General features: G+C 40.2%; 1 protein-coding gene across 3 annotated transcripts in view; it reads left to right on the forward strand.

Moving 5' to 3' along the window:
• Positions 1-224: 224 nt before the first annotated feature.
• Positions 225-22,518, forward strand: part of VEGFC (vascular endothelial growth factor C) — a 76,967-nt gene continuing 54,673 nt past the window's right edge. Inside the window, exon 1 of one of the 3 annotated variants that reach the window (XM_027898411.1) lies at positions 225-588. In XM_027898411.1, the coding sequence (XP_027754212.1) occupies positions 445-588 (144 nt within the window). In that variant the 5' untranslated portion in view covers positions 225-444. Of the gene's footprint in view, positions 589-2,412; positions 2,434-3,199; positions 3,431-22,518 lie in introns of those variants that run through there. The other 2 variants (XM_027898413.1, XM_027898412.1) reach the window with 2 other exon arrangements.

Below are 22,518 nucleotides of genomic sequence, written 5' to 3' on the forward strand. Positions count from 1 at the left end.
CCCCCGGCCCCCCGACCCCAGCCAGGGGAACTTCCCCGGTGCGACCGGCCGCTCGGTCTCGCTCTGCTGCTCGCTGGCTCTCCCCCTCCTTCCCCTCCCTCCTCCTCCTCCTCCTCCTCCTCTCTGCGCTTTCCACCTCCCCTGCTCCCGAGTGAGCGCAGCCTCGGATGTCCGGTTTCCTGGTGGGTTTTTTACCTGGCAAACTCTGGATAACTTTGGTGAGAATTTGCGAAGCGGCTGGGAAAGTTGGGAACTCCCTTGCAGGCGTCTAGGAGCTTCTGCTGCTGCATCTTCTCCATCCCACGGATTTTTACTGCCTTGGATATTGCGAGGGGAGGGAGGGGGGAGGACAGCGAGAGAAGGGGGGGAAGAGGAAGAGAAGGAGCCTCATAATTTCGCCTGCATTCCTCCGGCTGCCCCGCGGCCCCGTTCTGCCCTTGCACCATGCACTTGCTGGAGGTGCTCTCCCTGGGCTGCTGCCTCGCTGCCGGCGCCGTGCTCCTGGGACCCCGGCAGCCGGCCGCCGCCGCCGCCTACGAGTCCGGACAGGGGTATTACGAGGAGGAGCCCGACGCGGAGGAGGCAAAGGTAAGACCGTGCCCCCGCTGTAGGTGCCAGGTCGCTCCTCTGGGCATGTGGCTGCGAGTCCCCTTGAAGAGACGGCTTGGAAATCGCTCCAAGGAAAAGATCTGTGAGAAGCCTTTTGAAGTGTGTGTGTGGGGGGTGTCCTTAAAAGTGGGAGAAGGAATTTTTTTTAAAGTGCCTGGATTTTAAGGGTTGCTGGAGTGCAAGGCTGCGTGGGGAACAGCTGCATTTACAGAGGCGCGAAACACCTGATGGGCAGAGGCAGCCCAGGGGCTGCGCTGCTGCCGCGGTGCGGGGGCTGCCCGGCGGGAGCGATCCCGGCCCCGCCGTTGTCAGCAGAGCTGGGACGGGACAGCGGCCCGCGGGCTGCGGCTGCTGCCGGCCCTGGCAGCGGGGGCGCGCCCCGCGGGCGTCTGGGTGCGAGGTCCCGGGCTGGGGAACGCGGGAGGGAGGGGTGAGAAACACTCAGGGGAGCAGCTGGGCACAGGAACGAAGCGGCGAGGGAGGCGTGGGGAGGGGGGCGATGACAACAAAACCTGGAAAGTCTCTTGGAGTTACTGGCGCTTTGGGTGAGCTGCTGCTGCATGACAGAGTTGACGGGAGGTGTAAGGCGACATTCGAAAATCAGAGTTCTGCCCAGACGCACGATGAAGGTTGGGCTTAAATTCTCGGATTCCAGACACAAATTCTCTGTTAATTTTTGTTTGCATAGTAAGTTTCGTAACAAAATTCAAGTACCTTGGGTACTTTGGCACTTGTGTTTTTGCAGTTCCAGTATGCTGATGCATAAAAAAGATGCATAGTATGTGGCTGTATAAGCATGTGGCATTGTTAGGAAGACCACTGATGTCTGAGGTTATTACAGCTCTTACACTCGTCTCATTGTTTCTGACATACTCATTGAAAGCAATCATGACCCAGCTCATTCATTATTCATTGCAGCATGGGTCAGGGAGGGAAGTGTGTGGATTAAAAGTTAAGCTAATATTCTGATTTCCCCCTTCTTCCCCCCCCCCAGCCCCCCGCTGTTTGTTTTACCGATTAAAAATTTGGGAGATTCTACTGTCACTACATGGGAAATCAAGTTTTGATAGTGTACATTAGCTGTACATTACTTCAGGTATTCAAACTGTTGTAGACTATATGTTCTATACAGTAGTCATACTTTTCAAATAATATTCTGCATGGAAAAGGTTACTGATTATACTGTAGTTACTCTTAAAGAATTTTAATTATAGCCAAATGCTTACATTGCAATGCTCTGAGTGCTAATACACTATCAATGATCATATTGCTTGAATGTTTGTCGAGTGTTTTTCAAACTTAAGTTATTCAAAAGTAGGAACACAAAATCAATTCAGCTGGCCACTCTTACCACTTTTTATCACTATTTATACAAGTTTTAACAAAACCCAAAACCTCAAAACTTAGTGGAAGGTAAAGTTACCTCAACTCTTTACAACCCATGACTGTAAGTCAGATATTTACTGTGTGGAACTGGCATTTGAGTTGTAAACCCTCAGAATAGTTTATGCTGAAAAGGTAGAAAGAATCCAGACTGGAGCATAGTGAATATTTGGACACTTGAACTGCTGAGGTAGAACAGCTGATAGTGAAGGTATTCACCTCAGTTCCCATGCACATGGTATGGACTCTATTTCTTGAAGAACCTCGAAGTCTTTGAGAGCTGCCACTGTACTGCATTGTGTGGAAGTGCAAGTGCTCCCTGGAAAAAGAGGAACTATCAGCAAACCAAAGGAAGGAAAGGTCAAGAGACTGGGAAGTGAGTGGGATAGCATGTGTTAAGTGATTACGTTAATAGAAAAACGTTTTTGTGCCTGACTACTGGTGAGTAGTAAGCAGAGAGAAAGACTCTGGATCCAAACAGATTTAGTCATGTTAGAAGTCCTTAACTGTGATTTTGTTGCTTTTGCTGGAACCGTTTGACTGAGTACTGCATGTGTTTGTTACTGTGATGAGTGAATATTGAGATGAATATCTGAAGTAATTATGAAAGGATTAAATAAGTAAACTGCAAATAATTGTTTCAAGGAAACAATGTATTATATTGTCAGTATAAAGTCATCTGCTTGAACTTTGTTAACTTCAATGAAATTCATAGGTGTTATGCTTCCCCTGTTTTGACTTCCCATCCATATGCCATGTTGCCCCAAGTTAAGCTGATGCCTAAGTGCAGGTTATACAGTCCTTTGGGTCATCTCTTTACACATTACCCTTATTTCTCTCTACTTCTACATCAGGAGCTTTAGCTTTAAAAAAACACTTTAAAAAGTGTGGATGAAGTTGAGTGTCCTCCAACATAGAAAAAGCTGGGCAGAAAATAAGGGTATCATGTTTTTAAGCAGGTAATTTTCATGTATTATACTTATCTAGAGATTTGCAGCAACTTGAGAGCATTACAGATATAAATAGTAGTAGTTCTTCATACACAGCTCTTGCAAGGGCATGTTCTGCAGCAAGTGGGCACTGATAAGTTTGTGCAACACTGCCTTCTTCCCCCCAACCCCGCCCACCCCGCTGTTTTTTTTATTTATTTATTTTTTCAGCCTAAGGGTAAAGTTCGTTATTTAACAAGCTTTCAGGGCCCAGATTAATACTTTTCAGCTGAACTGTCAGCTCAGAGGAATGGGAATGAACCTTGCCCGTAAATCACCTCTTTCGGATTTCCTGCAGCAATAAGGGGTTGCCCCGACGAGGCGACCCCCTCGCAGCCACACTCCGCCTCTCCCCGGCGGGGCAGGGAGGGCGGCCCTGGCCTCTGCTCTCCTCCTGCGTGGCTTGCTGCGGAACGTAATCTGGTACTTCAGTTGTCTCTCTGCTTAAGGTGGGCCCCTGGGAATCAGCTCTCCTGCCCCCAGATTTCACGCAGTTTGGCAGGGACCCGCCACAGGAATGCTCGCGGCAGCTGCAGCAGGGAGGGGGTGAGCTGTTGTGCCATACTGGTGACTTGAAACTTAATCTCCCTGCACTGTCTATTAATGTTTTAGTAATTCTTACGTTGTGTTTTGTCTCTGGCTGTTGTTCTTTAGGTAATTTTCAGTGGGACACGTGGGGTGAATCTGTAGTGTCTACTGGTGAGAGTATTATTTAAAATAAATAAAATAAACTTCTTAGGTTATTGAAATGAAGGTGTGACAGTAGTATGTACATAGAAGTCATTAATGGCAATAAGATAACAATAGCAGAACTAGGTTATTATATTAACAATAACTGGGATGAAGCCACACAGTTGCAAGAATTTGTCCTAGCTGCACCATCATTTTGTTACATAGTCTAACCTTTAGGATTACGCGACTATGCAAAAGCAATATTGGTCAATTTTTCCATTTAGATTTAAGAAGTTTAAAACTATGTTTATGCAAGGATTCTTAGTTTTGTATTAGAAAGGGACTAGCAAATGAAAATGTACTTGCCTGTTCTAAAGTATACCCCTGAAAATTTCATTGGGGCCTCTTCACAGAGACAGCAATAAAGTACAGAACCCTCTGTGCTATGATTCTATGATTTGCTTTTTTGGCAATGAAAATATATGTGCTTACTTGAGATGTATTTATCTTGGATGCTACCTCACCAGAGATACACCTTGTTATTATTATTGTTTTAAAATTATTTTAAATCTGACCTAATCATACAATGCTGTTTGTTGATGGCTAACGGAGTTTAAATATTGTTAGTTAGTGGGAGTGTGAGGAAAAGCAGTGTGTTTCCAGGGTTTCCTCCTGTCAGTGTATCTCCATGGTATAATCTCACGCCCATCAGATTTATGGCCACCTCTAAGTTTATGAAGTGTGCCTTACTCTGTGTTGTGATATTACATGCACTGGTGAGAGATGAGGCTAGATTTTGTCCTCTGAAAACAAGCATAAACCTCGCTCCCAGTGTTAAGTTGTTGCTTAAGTGCTAAATTGAGCGCGTAGGGAGAATGTTTTTTTTTTCTGCTGCTGCTGTTTAGTCTGCTGCAAATTTTTTTTTTATGTGTGTGTAGCCACTCTCTTTTCAGACACGTGCAAACAGAAGGATTGTTTTTTTAGAAGCACCATTTGTATCAGATGCAATAGGATGACCATTGGTAATAGAACCTATTATAAAAACTAAGCAATGCTTCTGCAAACATGAATATTAAACCTTGGTCTAGCCTTTTAAGTGAGTAAAGTACTAAGCTCTAAGAGCTCAGGGCACTTTTTAGTTCTCATTGTAGGTATGTGCATTCCTGGGTATCTTGTGTAAGCATGCTTGTGTGCCTGATTGGGACTTCAGTTATTTGTCAGCAACAATCCCATTCTCTTATAAAGGTACTAAAAAGGCTTTAGACATCACTTGAACTGCAGTGTTTAGGGGCCTACAGAAGCATCCCGACAAAAAATTATTTTTATGCTCACTTAGGTTCAGTGTGTCTTTAAACTCTTGCCTGTTTTTTCAAGGATGTGTGTCCACTTATTTTAGTAAAAATAAACCAGGACTTATTTTTTGGGCTGTTGTAGCTGAGGGTGATGGTAATAATCCTCTCTCACTTATAGCCTGAATCCAGGATAGAAAGTCTGTCTAGAACCTTGTGTTCAGCTGCCGCTTTTTTGAATGTGGTTAGTGATTCATTAAAACAAAATCCTTGGAACAAAGGTAATCTAACTGAAGTCACACTAGTTTCCTATCACATTTAATATCCTGTTTAATGTAAAAAAATGTGCTACAACTGTTTGTAGAATGATTTATAAGAAATTCCAGGCAAGGTTGTTACTTATAATTCATAAGCTCTTTCAGAGTCTTAGTTGCTTCTTAAGAGTTTTGTTTGGTAAGGTATTGAATTTTGCTTAGTAAGTAGGATAGATATGATTTTTTTCAATACCTATTATAAATATTCACTACTTTTTTTAATCAAATTTCACCTTCTATTCCGAGTGATACGTAATACCAAGTTCCCCTCCATGTAAATATGTATCTGCTTCAAAGACACTAATGGCTGCATAAGTTGCACCAGAATTCTAATTTAAAACATTGATAGTTTAGGGGAGTGTGGGGGAATTCTTTATTTAATTCCTATTATATATCAGTTTGTCAAGTTGTTTGTCTTCTTTTGTGTTTATCTGTCTCCAGAAGTCCTTCTGGTGACAATATTTGTGTTACTCTTAGTCCTCTTTGTTGCATTTCAGATGTTAGTTAGGAAATGGCTAAACTGTAAGACATTTATTCTTCTGGTCTTCCATTGATATCATCATAAATCAATCCCTCTAGCTCTGTAGTAGTTTTTCTCTTTTGACATTTCCTGACTTGTCTAAGATAGCTGTAAGTCCTTACTAATATTTAGCGATTGCAGTTGTCAGTGGAGGGAGTGAATGTTATGGTAAGAAGCAAAGTAACCAAGAGGAATGATGTTCTTTGGGAGAGGAGAAAACGCAGCGAGAAACTTCTCATAACTGAAGAAAAAAGAGTAGTACTTGGTGTATTTTGGCTATATTGTAGTCTTTACTGAGTACAGACGAGTATGTAGCCATCCTACATGTAGTTACTAAGGCTATTCATCCTCTGCAGGAAACTTTTTGGGTTCTGATTATCCTTGACTTCAATGAAAAATGATTGCTTGGGAAAGTTAATGACATTAATTTGCCCAATACTGCCATCACCCTGAACCCTGTAGTACTCCGTGCTGTTTACATAATGGCTTCACCTACTCAGTGACAGTTTTCCAGTAGCCTGACCTCAAGGATGCAGCTTAAAAACTGCTGAAGGTGTTTTACATCCTGTTTCTTATTTAATCAGGCAGGACCTCTTATACTGGACAAGAGAATATACTGGCAAAGAATTGGACAATTCTGGGAAGACACTAGGAGCCTGCTGAGCAGCAGATGACGTGTATTTCTCTCTGGTGTCACAGCTGTGGCATCCCCTGTGTTACTCCTACCTGGCAGCATTGAGAAATAAGTAGTTTCAGGAATCGGGTATCATCGGGAACAAAATCCTTTACACCGTTAAATGGTTTTGGTTTAATTCTTTGACTTTCCTTACTCAATAATTGCGCTCCGGTGAGAAAGAGAGAAGAGAGGAATTCATGGAAGGGATAGCTTCTGAGAACAGATTCCACACTTGGCTATTTCCTGCTTTTTTTTCTCTAAAGGAGACCTGTAGCAACTTCCAAACACCCCACAAGCATGTGTGAAATTTTCTGGTATTTCTAAAAATTTTCAGAAACAGTATTTATCCTGCTCTCCTGCTGTACTTAGCATGGGTGTAGCCTCACCTTGAGGGCTGTGTGGGGTTCTGGGCCCCACAGTTCAAGAATGATGCGAACGTCCTTGGATGCATCCAAAGGAGGGCAACAAAGCTGGTGACAGGGCTGGAAGGAGTGTCCTGTTAAGAGCAGCTGAGGATTCTGTGTCTTGGAGAGAAGGAGGCTGAGGGGTGACCTCACTGCTCTTTGCAGCTTTCTGAGAAGGTGAGGTAGAGAGGGGAGGTGCTGATGTCTTCTTCCTGTGGTCCAGTGGTTGGATGCATGGGAATGGTTAAAACTGCACCGGGGGAAGTTCAGACTGGGCATTAGGAAGCATTTCTTTACCAAGAGGGTAGTCAAACACTGGAACAGACTTTCTGGAGAGGTGGTCAAGCCTGAGCCTGTCAGTGTTTTGTAGACATTCAGACAATCCCCTTAATAATGTTCTTTAGCTTTTGGTCAGCCCTGAACTGGTCAGGCAGTTGGACTAGATGATTACTGTAGGTCTCTTGCAACTGAAATACTATATTCTATTTGAGATCGTTCAGAAGAAGCAAAACTACTGTTGTTGTCCTTCAACTTTCTTCAACTGCTGAATTCAGCAGGACAAATGCATTTGTGGTGGACTGCTCCAGTTGTCCGGAATGAACTTACTGCATCAGTTACAATATTTAGAGCCAAAAGAAAAACTAGCCAAGTGAAGCTTTACACTTTACCTGCTGTCAACTTAGTCATGTTTGTGTAGACAATGAAATGTTTGTAGGTTGATTAGCTTGTGTCATTTGTGGTTTTGTTTCAAATTGAGAGAAAGGCAGAATGTTGAAGCTGGTAACCTTTGCAGTCTGCTCAAGGAACAGTCTCATTAGAGAGACAAAGAGCAACAATTTTAGAGGTTGAGATATGTATTACTTCCAGGTCAAACATTAATTTTAGCAGGCCTGGATTATAATTATTCAGTTTAAGAGCTATTTCGGAATAGGCAGCTAATGCTCCTTATCCTGCAAGTATGGGATCCATGTACACAGTCATGAGAGGAAAAGCTGGTAGGTGTTGTTTGAGGTATGCTGCCTGCAAACGGGGAATCCATGTTCCTGCTCTGCCAACTGATTCCCGATCTTAGAGGGTTCTTGCTGAGGAAGCAGTGTGAGGGCAGCAAACATGAGTTCCTTTCTCCGACCCACCTGTGACCCAGAGCGTGCACAAGTGGACACTGTTGTGAACCATGATTAGGATCTGTGGACTTGAATTCACAGTAACCTGTACTTGAAGGTGCTCATACAGAGTTGAGCTCTGGGACCTGTCCATGTAGGTGGTCTTACTTTGTGCTATATACATATTAAGGAAACTTAACATGGGGAAAGGAAAAAATATTGAAGAATTTAAAACATAAGGAAAGCCTGAGAAGTGATGAAAACTGTAAAGAAAACTGGCTTGAACAACTTTGGGTTTGTTTTCTCCTTAAGAAAAAGAAAAAAACAAAAACCAACAACCAAAAAAAAAAAAAAAGTGGAGAGCATTTCTTGCCACAAGTATTTCTGAGAGGGTGGGTTTGGTTTTTATTTAATTTTTTAATAATCTATTTTCTTTGAAAATGTTGCCTTTGGAGCCCTAAGAATTTGCCACAGTCTTGGCCTGTTGTTCTAATTGACTAACAACTGCTAGGTGTTGGATCATTCATTATTTGGTGTGCTGCTGAGGAGAAAATCACTGCTTATTCGCAGACTGGCTATTACTTAAAATACACCACTCCTATTTCTTCTTAGAAATAATGTAACTTCAATAATTACAGTTACAACTGCTTGTAACTTGCCACAGATACAATTGACAGAAACATTTGCCTTTAAAATTAATAGTACCAAGAGTCTTGATGAAGGCTGTATGTATAATTTTTATAGAATTGCCATTTATGGTTAGATTACTAGTGCAATTAATTGTGAAAGGAAAATGAGAAATAAACTTGCGAGGTGGTGCCTTACTGACATTTGTCCCTTGCCTAGGGACAGATGTTTCCAAATGAAAACAGAGCCTGGGACTTCCTCTTCACCCACTCTCCAGCCTATCTTGCGTAATGGGCACCGTGCTGCTGCAGTACAGATTTGACCATTTACTTTGTTTCATTTAATTTATGAATGTAAAAGTATTCATGTTAAGATTTCAGTATTTCTTTGACGCAAGGATATTTTTAATTTTATCTGCTTTATATATTACTATTGAAGGAACCTGTAATTTGGAGAAAATGAGACAATCTTGACAGTAAGTAGGCTTGCACAGTAGATTCAGTAAATGTGGAGAACTGTTTTTTTTCCAGGAAGGAAGATAGCATGGACAATTACTTTGTCTTTGCAGTTGGGTGTGTTTCTAGCTGGCTAGAGAAGGGCAAAATGTTGGTTCATTTAAAAATACCAGGAACCCTGTTGTGCAGGCCCCAGGGCACAGCTTTCAGAAGAACTTTAACAGCTGCTAGAAGTCCCACTGACATGAGACCGAGTGAAGTAGATATTGGCCTCTCTCCTTTGTACAGTTTCATGATCGTTTAGTCTAAACTGCCAGGCAACAGAAGCCAAGAGGCTAGGCTCAAAATCAAATTGTCCGAGGGTCTCCTTGCTTGCTGGAGTGTTAGTGATGCTGAGTTTGTTCCTTCTGCCTTGTGTTCCCAGGTACACCCTGAGACATAAAAATGTACTTTTTTGAACATATAGTTTGGAGAGATCTTGGCTCCTCTTGTGGGTCAGCAGAGCCCAGCAGGTGGGCATCTCCTGGCTACCTCAGTGCAATTTGTTTCAGCTGGCAGGAATGCCATGTTAATAGTACTGGACGAACAAGATTGTCCCCTTTTAGGAGCAGATTCACTGTGAGGGGGGTGAGTTTGATTAACAGCTGGACTCTGAGATCAGACCACCTTAGAATGGCAAATTGGTTGATAAAGGGCTCTCTGAGTTATGGTTCCCTCCAGGAGTGTGGTGCTCAAGTCAGAGTAATGGAGCCCGTGCAACTGAAGGTTGTGAAGTGTGTGATAAAATGCTTTTATTTTTCTTATCAAAGAAGAGCTGCCTGTTTCTCTCTGATTATCAGCTTTGAAAATGATGATCTCTAAGATTAATGAGAGCCCTGATTTTTTTAATTTTGTTTGTTTGTTTGTTTTGGTTTGGTTTTTTGTTTGGTTTTTTTTTAATGTTTGTTTGTTTCTCCACGGGTCTAGGCCAGCAGTTGATCAAATCACTAAAAACAAATAAAGGAGTAGATGTAGATGAGCTCTGAAGTACTTTCAAAATATCTGTGGATGGGCTATAAGACACTAAAAGCACATTGAACTGTGATTTTGGAACAGGAAGTAGGGGAAGGAGCAGTGAAGAATTTTCAGAGGGCAAGGCCATGCTTCAAAGGAAGGAAGAATTAGGTTGTTCTATTGCATCAGATAGAACTAAAGAATTAGGCAAACTCTCTAAATTGAACAGTCACTACTAATCTGGATTAACAGCATAAAAAGGCTCTTTGTAGTAATGAAACTCTTTGAATATCTTAGCTAACAGTTTCAGAAAACTAATGAAATTTTCAAATCCTCATCTTATATGACAGATGATCTCTGTTGTTCCCTTGAACCTCTGAACAACTCCCTTGAGTTGCTGCTTTACTCCATAATTACTTGGGTTATGCTATATATACTCAGCATTGAAGTCACTTAAGAGTACAAGAATGTCTGTGCCTGGTCAGACAAAATGCCTGATTAGCCCTATATGCCATTTTCAAGAGTACCCAACATGGGCAATCTCATTGGAGAGCCCATGCTGCACAACCACTAAATGTGCAGCCTGTGCTCTACTAAAGTCACAGAGGATGACTTGGAGAGTGATGTTGGAAACCTCATGATGAGAAGTGTTCTGTAACACCTTCCCCCTTAAACCCACTTCTCTCCAGTTCCTTCAGGTGAAGGCTACCCTTTGGCCATGGGCATGTTTATTCCTGCAAGAAGACAGAGTACCAACTGAATCCTGTCCCCCAAAGTTTCTTTTTTTTAATCTTCTGTCATGTGAGCTGCCCTGCTTGATCACCTGTAGGGAGCTTGTTGTGCAACATCCAGACGATTTGTCCTCAAACCACCCCATGGAATGTCTTTCTACTCTGCTTGCCTTGTTTCATCATCTTTGCGTCCCACAGACCACATTCAGGGAAAATCCTGAAAACCCAGTGTGTCAACATGTACCTGCTGCTTGTTCCTGGGCCAGCTGGGGACTTCAGTTAGAAAAGCCAACAGCAGGCATTTACAGGATCCCCAGACTCATGTCTGTCCTAGTGAAAGGGCAACCATGGCAACATACACCTGGCTACAGCCACTCTTCTGGCTCTTCCAATACCTCTTAGTTAGTTTTTTTTGGCTGACCTTCTTCTCTTTTTATTTACGCCCTTACCATGCAAGGCACTGCCAAATTACAGGATCTACTTGACAACCTCCTTCTGAGCAAAGAAATGGAAAGTGTCACTACATGCTGACAGACTGTTGGCAGCAGCTTGTGAACTTACTTGCCTTAAATGTTGGGTGGTGTGTGTGAATGTTATTTTGTTTTTTGTAATAGCTTTAAACTGACTTTTCCCCTACTTTTGATCTAAATGTTTATTGAGCCCCCACAAACTTTTGACAGCAACACTTTTCTGTATGAACAAGTATGGCTTTGAGTGGCTGTTTTGTTTACTGTACATCATAGTAAACTTTAAAATAACCAAACAAGTCCCAAAACAATAAAAACCCATTCCTCTTGCTCGTCTTGAGCCTGGCACCTGCTAATTAAATATGAAACTTCCCCAGTCCTTCTTCTGGACAAGGCAGAGGGCAATGCTGTCCATGCCACTTGCAGTTTTATTGAGTCCTCCTCTCCATTGTTCTTTTTCAGGCTAAAAATCTTTTACCTATGTAACCTGCTCTTTGAAATTAAACTGTTCCTTACCTTTGATCACCTGAATTCATACCGTTCTAAATTCTTTTTTAAGACTGGAGAACAAGGAGAGGGGGAAACCCAGGAGTGAGCACAGGATTCCAGATGTGGGGTGCCACAAATGTGTGTAGGGTCACAATGATGTTTTGTTCTCTTTCCTAGCAATTCCACCTGTATATTTCTTTTTAAAGTGTCTTGATTTGAGAGTATTTTGTAACATGTCAGACACGAGTATGATCAAAATGCCTCCTTTAAAGAACTACCAGTATTTATACTGAAGAACAGGATGAGGGAAGGCATTTCATAGTTATTGCCACTTCCTCAAAATGCACATAAAAGCTGTTCTTAGGGGCCTGTTTCAAGATGATGATTATTTAAACATCTGTGATTTAAACCTATGTGTTCATTATGCTTTTAATGTGTTTTTCTGCCTACCACATGTGCAGAGTGAGAGATTTAATGGGATTAGCCCTCTTCTGAGTTAAAAACTGTGAGCTCTATATTTAATGTCCTTAATAATTTTTTTTCCAAAAATGAGAGGTGGTCTCAAGGTGATCTGTGAAATATGCCAGCGATCTTGCAGAGGCTATTTATACCTGTTAACCATATGATGCTACTGTCAGGCAAGATTTGTGAGGACTTAGTTTTGTGCACTAACTAGGTGCTTATGACCAAGAAAATTTATTAGAAACCTGCCCATGCTTGCAAATTTTTTAGATACACATCAGTCCTAGCCTAAAGCATAAGAATATAAGAAAAACCCCACTGGGGCAAACTAGTGGTCTGTCTGGGCAAGTGTTTGGCCTCTGTCAGTGTCCGTAGCGTGGGCTGTTCTGAGTAAGGAGAATATATGGGCTTAGTTTCTGATGTTTGCTCCATTCATACCCTCCTAACATCCACAGTTGCTGGAGACAGGATATAAGAAGGCATGCTGCTGCCTCTTCTCTTCAGTATCTGTTTATGGACATGTTGTCCATTTATTTGTCTATTTTCATACTGAAGGTGCCGTGAGCAGTTATATTCTGAGCTACTTTGTACCAGGATGGGGTTTGGATGCAGTGGTGCTGCTTTGGTTTTGTCAACCTGCAATATCTGTAAAGACTCATTCTACAGTTAATATTCTCTACTTGTCTCTTCTTTGAATCTTGTGTGTTCCACAGGCACAAAAGTTATCTTCAGCATTTGGGAAAAAATATGCAGTTTATTTGGAGATCTGAGGTATACGTCCTGAAATATTTGAAACTAAAGAAGCATGAACGTGTCATTTAATTATTTATTTCAACATTTTTCATACTTTATTTCAATCAAATACAAATCTGATTGTATTTTGGTCAGTCAGACTGGGTCCAATGTCAGATTTTCCCCACCCCTTTGGTCAAGAGATGATTTTATTTTCATCTTTAGACCTTTATTACATGCGTGGGGTCTCTTCAGTTGCTGTCTGCCTGTGGTTTGGTGTCTCTTCAGTTGTTATATGCCTGTGGTTTTGCCAGCTTAGGGCAGTATTTTCCCTGTAGGTCAGAATTAGAATCTGTGGCTCTTTTGAGCTGTTTATGGTGGCTGGAATGCCTATTATGGATTTGTTCGTAGGAAATTCCATCTTCCAAATGCCACTTGGTGAACAGTAGTGCAGTACTGATTAAAGGGGCAAACCAGGAGATCCTGCCTTGCTCTTGATGCTCTACTCCATGTACAGGAACAGCTGGAGGAAGGTGGTGGAGTTGGTTCCTAAACAGTTGTGTCACAAATCTTCCTTAATTCCCTTTTCTCCTCTTCTAGGAGGAGGAAAAGCTAAGGCAATAAATGAAAACCCTTCAGATAAGGGCTGCATAATGTGAGCTTTAGCAGACATCGAATGTCACGCCCTTAGAAATATCTGTAGTCATCTGAAGAAAATTAAGTCATCTAGGGTTTGGAATTTTTTTTTTCCTTACATTGGTTAGTCTTTCTTCTTTGTGTTATTGGGACATATTTCCCCTGCCTCACTAGAGAAGTACCATGTGCTGCTCTATTAGCGGAATCTGTGCATCTTACAAAGGGTCCCATTGAGGCATATTTGTTTAAATCCTTATTGTTATCCTAAAGATGTTATCTAACAAGTGATATATTGAATAAAATTGAGTTCTGGATAATCATAACATTTTTCTATTTTAAATATTTGTTTCATATTTGTGCCAGCCTATTTCTGCTACTGTTCTGCATATTGTTTATTGCAATTGTTAAAACTGTAGTTAGGTTTGATTTTATTCTTCCTCCCATAAATAATATGTGCTATGAATTCCTCAAAATCCCTGTTACATGCATTGTTGTAAAGCTCCTTAGACTATTTAACATATGCTCTTGTAAAGACTTAAATTTTTATAATCACTCTATATATATTTTTAACCTGCAAACTGCCTAATGAGGAAATTATTAAAAAGAAAGCTTATTCTGAGCTGAGCAGGCTGTGTTCATTAGTTAATTGGTTTAATTAGAATGGGAATTTCCCCTTCACTTTGACTTAGTGCAGTATTCAAGAACCTAAAGTAAATGCAGTCTTACTTTGTGCAGTGCAATGTGAAATTAATTGTTTATCCTATAAAACTTGCACCGATACCTGAGTAGAAATCTTGAAAGAAAAATGGAATCAGTAAACATTAATTTCAGTAATCATTACAGTGGCTGAATTTCATTCATGCTGTAATCCACTGCTTATCAGTTTTCCCATGTCTTTTTATAAAATCAGAATTATTTTGCAATCAGCATCCTTATACTCTTATATGTTAATGCTTAAGCTAGATGGCAATATTGGCTTCAAAGTCTTCTAGGACACTGAAAGAAAACAAAGAAGAAAACCCCACAACCTCTCTGATTCTACTCAGTAAAGATTACAACAGTGTGAGAAATTTCTACCACGCTCTTCAATGGCACTCTGACAGAGCTGTACCTGGGAAGGACAATTTTTTTTAAATTATTTTTTTGTTCTCACTGAAATTACAGTGTTTTTACTTGAGTTGTTTGAAATAAATTAATTTTCCAGTATAATTGTGCTGCTGTAAGCAGCACTGATAGAAAGGTGTAATTGCCATACCTGTCTCGATCCAGCCCTAGTAGTTGAAGAAGGTAGAATATATAGTATATACAGTTCTGTACATACTACATATCTATAATATATATAGTTGGTGCATTGCATCTGGGTTATGGTAAATAAGATTGTACTTAATTTGACAGAAGGGGTGCTCCAGTCAGAAGCCTGTCCATGTTCCCCTGGTTGTTACTCCTCCCTCTACATGTGTTGGAAAAGCTGGTATGGGACAGGTAGGATAAGGGTACTCCTTTTGGTAGCAGCATGGATTTATGCTGAATTTATAGGGAGTCTGCAACAGTTCACTTATGATCCTTCAGGTAAATAACTTTTAGTGGCTGATCTTGTTTTACTGTGTAACAAAATTAGGTAAGAGTAGTCAGGTGCCTGGTTGCAGTGGTTCACAAACATATCCTCATAGACTGTGACCACCAATGTGAACAAATAATAAGATTGTCTTTTTCATTTACTCTTTGTAAGTAATGAGGATCTTATTAACCAAACTAGTTTTGGTTTTTTACTTTTCTCTCCTACATATAAGATTCAGCAATATTGAAGTGAAGGGCAGGTAATACTGGACCACATTGTTAACTTTTCAGCTGCGCTTCCTGCAGAATATGCCTCAGGGTCAACCATTAAGCTCCAACTCAACTTTCTTTGTAATTAGATAGTACTGTGGGTGTGTTCTGCTTAGTGAGAGGGTGATCTGTTTAATAGTGTATTTGTAAACAGGTTTGCAACAAAGTCCATGTAGTTCTTGAGCAGCTACACTTGCACTGACAATTTGTAAGAGTGTCCACTGGTGGGTTATCTGTGTTTATGTTGAGTGAGAGTCGTCGTCCAAATTTTTTTATGCAGAAGAACTGTAATTAAAATGATTGTGATCCTTATTAAATTGCTAGAAGGACATATAAACAAATATGGTTTATCTTCTGCTTTATGGTCGGATTTTCAGTGACACAAGTTTGGTGTCTGAAAGTCTTTCTCTTGCTACAGTACAAAGATGTATAATCAACATCTTGCTGTTGTTCAACATAAATAATGTGTTAGCCTAGATCCAAGATAAATCTAGTACTGTTGATGGGCATTGCAAACATAAATGTATGTAGTATATGAATATATACACTACAGCTTACTACTTCAGTAAAAATCCAGTGTTCAGAAATTGCACGATGCTGCTGTTAAAAACTTTTTGTAATGTTCTTCTGGTACTCTCTGGAGTTGCTTGATGTTTAGGGCTTTTGAAAAAATAAACAAAAATGACTGCAGCTTTATTGTGTGAGGACAGCCTTCACTGGGTGTGGGCCTATGTGATCCTTTTCCCAAAGTGTTGGAACTGCTGCCTTTTTCTTTATTGACTCCTCGCTGTCATCCCACATCCCAGCTAGCTCCATCCTCCTTAACCTCTGTCTTAACTGGGATGGGTATGGGGAGGTGGGAAGCCTAAGTGCTTCTACCTACCTCCCTTACTGCAGCACATGTTAGCCATGCTGAACCTTATTTGAGGATTGTGAATTCATATGAAAACTGATCCAACCGAAGAGGCAGAAGCCCTTGTCTTAAGACCTTTGGGTGTTTTTTTGCCCATTCAAGATTGCTTTGTGTAAATAGTAAAATAGCCGACAGGGGCAGCAGGCTGTACCTTTAGCCTGCTGTCTTTCACCTGTGTTCTTGAGCAGTTCCTGTGTTTTAAATCTGTCTCCAGTTTCTTGTTGCTTTCTCTACACCTTACTTCTCCTCTTCTCAAACTGAAATAATCTGATCTCTCCCTTTCCCTCTTTGTACCCATTATCCTAATTTTTAATTGCCATTTCTCATGTGAAGAAATGGCAGTGAAGCTGCACCAGGCTGTCACTGCTCTTTGATTCCTTTTGCTTTTTGGTTCTGCATAGCCAATTCAGTGCCAACCCAGGTACCTCTTCAGTGTGTGTCTCTCTCCCCCATCTCCTTCACTAGCTTCAGAACACAGCTTTCTTTTCCTGCTTCTCCCACGCTTTTCTCTGAGATCTGGGTTTCAGCTCTGCTCCCTCTCTGTGTCTTTTCTTTTTTCCATTTTATTCTTCCACAGACTGAGACTTTTTCTGCTTTCTGTTTCTTTACACTCAAGTTTCTTCTTTTTAGCTGTCAACTCTGGAATCACTGAGAGCACATGAAAGAAAACCTCACTTCTGTCACTTCATGACCTGCTGCAGACCAGAGCTATACCTGCACAGCAAGTCTTGTTCAGCAGCTGCAGGGAACACGTATTGATTGTTCCTTAAACCATTTTGTGTTTTAACAGAGCAATCTGCCAAAGTCTGCTGGAACTTTATAAGCTGTGGTGCTTATTTGTAGGGTAAATTTTACTGAAGATGTTAAAAATATGCCCCTGAGGCACCCTCCATTTTTTGTTTTCTCATCACTCTATATATACTTCCCTGTCAATTTAAGGTGCTGCAAATCTTCAGTGAGAAGGCTGCACTGTTTTAATGTGGACAAGAAACAGGCATTAGGACAGTTTCTCAGTGGAAAATCAAGCTTCAGGTTCAAGTCTGTCAAAACCTTTGAATAAACAACTAGAAACAAGGTCTTATAAGTGGAAAAACTGGAACAGTTCCAGCTGAAGTTAATTGCTTGAACCTACATAGTTTGGTGCCACTAGCCCAAATGGTATTCCCATTGCCCACTTTCTTATTTGTCACCTGCACTGTCCCTTCCTTAGTTCCAGTAGGAGTTTTTGGGGAACTGAGTGAGGAACATGATCTGAATGACAGCTTGCTTGGGGGGAAGGTGTGAGGGCTAAGGAGTACTCAGTTGAACTGATTTTTTAGACTGGTTTACTTGTTGGCTTCATGTGCTTGTGTCTACACAGGAGACAGGGACTTGTGTGAGGGCAGGAATAAGCACTTGGGAATAGAAGGAGTGGTTGTAGGGGGGGTTGTTTTAGTGATAGTCTAGGACATTTGTTGATCAATAACTTAGAACATGGTGGTACTGTTAGCTGTGAGGACCTGTTTTTCTTTTCTTTCTGCAGTGTCCTATGGAAAAATAGCCTTGGAGCAGAAAATGCCTTAAGGAGGCAGTAATTCTTTGGAAAACATCTGTGATTATTACTTGACTTTATCTCACCTTAACTGCTCAAAGTTTAAGAAACTGACTCATGCTGTCTGGATTCCTGTTGTAGCTAAAAGACAGACACCAATAGCTATGAGGAATACATGGCATGTATTCAAGCAAGTTTCCAGGTTTATTCAGAAATTTCAGTTTTCAAAAGTTATGATGTTTAAGTGGGCATGCTGACCGAGGGGGTATTAAATAAAATAAGTATGCACATGCGCATTTATCCTGTGTAACTACAACAACTTTTTATTTGCGTTTGGTGTTTTCCACAGCCTCTTTGTTGAAATTGTTGAGGGATTTTTCTAAAGTATGTGAAGTTTTTGTCCTCACATCAAGCTTGAAAGATTGCTGCAGTACTGAAGCTTTGCTAATGTTTAAATCCAATTGGTTGGTGCTGAGTTATATATAGCAAGTTGCAGAAAGAGAAGGTGGAAGGGATAAAGAAAACCAGCAGTGAAAAGGTGAGAACTGCTGTCCCGTTATTCCTACAGCTCCAACATGTATCCAGAAACTAAGGTTAGTAGGAACACTATATAGCATACTCTATGTTGAGAAAGTCTAAAGTATAGCCTATTTTTTTAAAAAACAAACTGTTGATCTATAGATCAATACATCTGATACCTACCACCAGCTGTTGTCTTGATTCCCATTCAGTGCTAATACAGTGGAATTACAGGAGAGGTAATTTTAGTATGGAATTTCCTGAGGTCATATAGTTTTACTTTAAGTATTGTTCTGTATCGGATGCTGTTGCTTAATTTAGATATAACTATAGAATATAATTATGCTGTTTCCACCCTCATATATATAGACACACGGACATACACATGCGTATTCACAAAATGTGTCTATCTCTATATGTACACATAGATACTTTAAATAACTTGAAAATGTTAATACATGTTTAAATGTGTACTTAAAACCATCAGCTAACAATTATGCTATAGCTGGAGTAAAATTACTCAAATTTTTGCCGATATATAATCACTTCTAATTTTATAGTTTGGTTTCTAATAGGTCAGTTGCAATATAAAAAATACAGAATCTAAGGGAAAACAAATTTAAAATGATCTGAAAAATAGGTATTTATTTCCAAATTTTAGGGTTTTTAACTGCCTGTTTTTACACAATGCCTAAAACTTTTATACCAACTGCTGTGGTTTAACACCAGCTGCCAACTAAGTACCACGCAGCCACTCACTACTGTTAAGAATAAGGGTTGTGATAAGAACAGTTAAATAATTGAACTAAAATAAAAGATAATAATTGTAATAACAACAAGGATTGTATAGAAAAGGGGAAAGGGAAAGAGAAAGAGAGAGGGTTGGTGTAGAGAGGGAGATCTACAATTGCTCCCCATCTGCTATGTGATAACCAGCCCATCCTTGAACAGCAATTGGCCCCTCCCAGCCAACTCCTCCCAGTTTATATACTGATATTAATGTTTTCTTGTACAGAATATCCCTTTGGCCAGTTCAGGTCAGCTGTCCTGGCTGAGCTCCCTCCCAGCTTCTCACTGGCAGAGCATGGGAAACCAGAAAGTCCTAGACTTAGGGTAAATACTGCCCAACAGCAGCTGAAAGATCAGTGTGTTTTCAACGTCATTCTCATACTAAATCCAAAACACAGTCTGGTACCAGCTGCTCAGAAGAAATGAACTCTATCCCAACTGAAAGTAGGACACTGGTACTGATAAATGGTGAGGAGAGACTCAAATTGCAGCTTAAGCCATTTTTCAGGAGCTCGTGGTTATACTTGTTACAGTCTTGATGATAATATCCTACATAGGTGTACATTAAGACTCCAGGATATTCACCTAGGCTCATTAATGTTTTATTGACATAAGATTTTAAGTCTGTATACACATATGTAAGTATACAATTGAAATCTTACTGTAGTAGAATGCAGCAAATGTGCCTTATCAGGAGAACTGTTTTTATTTAGAATTAAACATATTTTCAAGCCAAAATCATGTCTTTGTTTAGAGTAGATTTTGTAATTGTTAGCTGCCTGACTCACCATACAGACAAATCACAGCATGCACTCTATCTGTTGTGGATGAATAGAAGGCTGACAAACTAACTTTTACTACTTTTACTTAAAATATCATATTGTGTTGTATATCATTTCATAGTATAAAAGGTGATAAAGATATGCAATATGCATGAGATAGAAGCAGTTCACTTAATAATCTTCATTTCATTAATAAGATACCTTTAAGTAGCTTTCAGGTTTTTATATCCTGATCTGCATTAACTGAAGTACGCGCATGACTGTAACTTGTTTCATAACTAGATATGACTGTCCACAAATGTACCTTTAGATATACTCAGAGGCCTTTGTAGTAGTGCCAATGAAACAATTTGCCTGTGCTCTGCTACCTCAGATGCCAAAGGTGGGGTCTCTTTCATTCCTGCTCCTCCTTGCTCCCTTCATCAATAGTTTTATTCTGAGCGTGGAAGTGAGACCCAAGTCACCTCTCTCATTTCATCTGAGTCAGAAATATTTCATAGTTACCTTATTTTTTCTTGTATTTGCACCAAATTGTGAAGTGTAATGTATCTCTCTGCTTTAAGTAGAAAAAAGTTACTTTTAGTAGGCCACGATTACAGTAAAGGCCAGGTGATTTGTAGCTGAATTAAAGTTCTTTGCCTCAGCACTGCAAGTGATAGTTTCATAGAAAATGTGACAAATGAGAAATGCTGAATGCAGTTCCCTGTATTTCCCATTCATGATTTTATGGCAAAAGGATGTTTAACTTCATTAGAAAGGAAACCAAAAATGAATCAATTAAAACCCTTATTTCAAACCCAGTGGACTACTGGACTTGATTTTTCAGCTTGCTAATCCTGATCCTGTCAGGCCTATATTTATGATTGCTAAAGTGTATTGGCAGAAACAAAGTATTAGAGAAAATGAATACCTAGAAGCTATAATTTTAAGAATGGTTCAAGTGTCCTACCATGGTAGTTTGAAGAAAAGGAGATGGCCTCACTAATAAATTGCAAGAGTTTTATGTGGTCTGTAAAATAACAACCTATAAAGATACAGAGAGCAAAAAACAAACATACATTACTACTTCAGAAGTGCTTCCTGTGTCATTTTTATCTGCTACATCACATACAGAAGGTCTTTTTTACCTGCTTTAGTAAAATACCAGCACTCTCAAATGTTCAAAATCTCCAGCAAAGCAAAATAATGAAACTTTAAACTCATGGTACTTAAAATAAAGCTGTGATTTGCCTCCTAGTATTTAATTGAATATACATGTTACATAGACAACTAAATAATGTGAAATAGAAGAAAGAGTTAAAATACATTTCTAAATACATTTCCATGTCATCCTTCATTTGAGTGTTGTCACTGAAACAGGATCATAAGAACCTCACTCATGTAGAAGATGAGAACAGTGACTTGTAGCAGAGACATAGCCTCCTTCCCTCTTCTTGTGGGTGGCGCTAGTAAGACAGCTACTGAGCTACTGCCTCCAATTTCAATGTCTACAGATGAATCTGTAACTGAAAAACAGGGCTGGGGAAAGACATGCATAATAATAGAGAGAGATGGAAATAATTTCTAGTAAGAACTTAAGGAGTTGTAGATTGAAAGATAACTGGGAAAACCACGTGGAAATCTTTGGAAAAGAGAAAATGTAACATGGCAGAAGGCATAAAGCTGAAGTAAAGGACATTGATGTGTTTTTTTCCTCCGGAACTGTGAGAGTGACTAATCTTTTGAAAAAACTGTCAAGGAAAATGGTGACTTTAACATATATTCTCATCCTCAAGTCTAGATGCTCTCAGTTAGGAGCCTTTGTTTCCAAGGCATCCAATTCAGTGCTGAGAAGCATAAATGCGAATGGCCATTAAGTACAGGAGATTGAAGTAGAATTCCTTTGGTGCACCTGGCTCTCCAAGCAGCATGCCCTTGTACCAGCACGTATAATATGGCATGCCAAAATCCTCTTTGGTATGATAACAAGTACCAAAAAGCATTGGAAATACCATTCTGAAGTCCGTGTGGGTTAGTATTTCATCTGATTGTGTTGTGAATACCAAAGGATTGTGTCTGAATATCCTTTAGCTTCCATCAGGCAGAACAGATCAGGGCTGAGCCAGGGTAACTAGCCCACCAAGTTTATTATCCAGTTATATACTCACCCACCCATGTTTGCTGAATTCTTTTCTTATGGCTGTTTATAGCTGTTACATCCACAATCTGCCATGGCAAGAGTTGCATCATATAACTGACTCTTGACAGGGAGATGAAACTCTCCAACTTCCTTTCTCTATAACTTGATTGCTTCCTTTGATTTCAAACAGTTTTTGCCTTGTAATAAAGCGTATACTTGTTTATGTATTGCCATTCGTGGTATTACTTTTAATTTTAGACCTCTCGCACAGAAACAGTTTAGCACCGTGGCTTGTTCTTCTTGTCTTTTACTGTCTGTTTGTCAGATCCTCTTTGCATTTTGAAGTGGGGTGATCTGATCAGTGTGTGTTGTGAGAGAAAATGGGCAATTAATGAGGTATGATCATACAGGACCAAAATGTATAGAATCATAGAATCATAGAATCATAGAATAGATTGGGTTGGAAAAGACCTCCAAGATCATCAAG

This window comes from Empidonax traillii, unplaced genomic scaffold (genome assembly GCF_003031625.1).
Source record: "Empidonax traillii isolate 1590-97213 ecotype Southwest subspecies unplaced genomic scaffold, ASM303162v1 scaffold595:size452941, whole genome shotgun sequence".
NCBI lineage: Eukaryota > Metazoa > Chordata > Aves > Passeriformes > Tyrannidae > Empidonax > Empidonax traillii.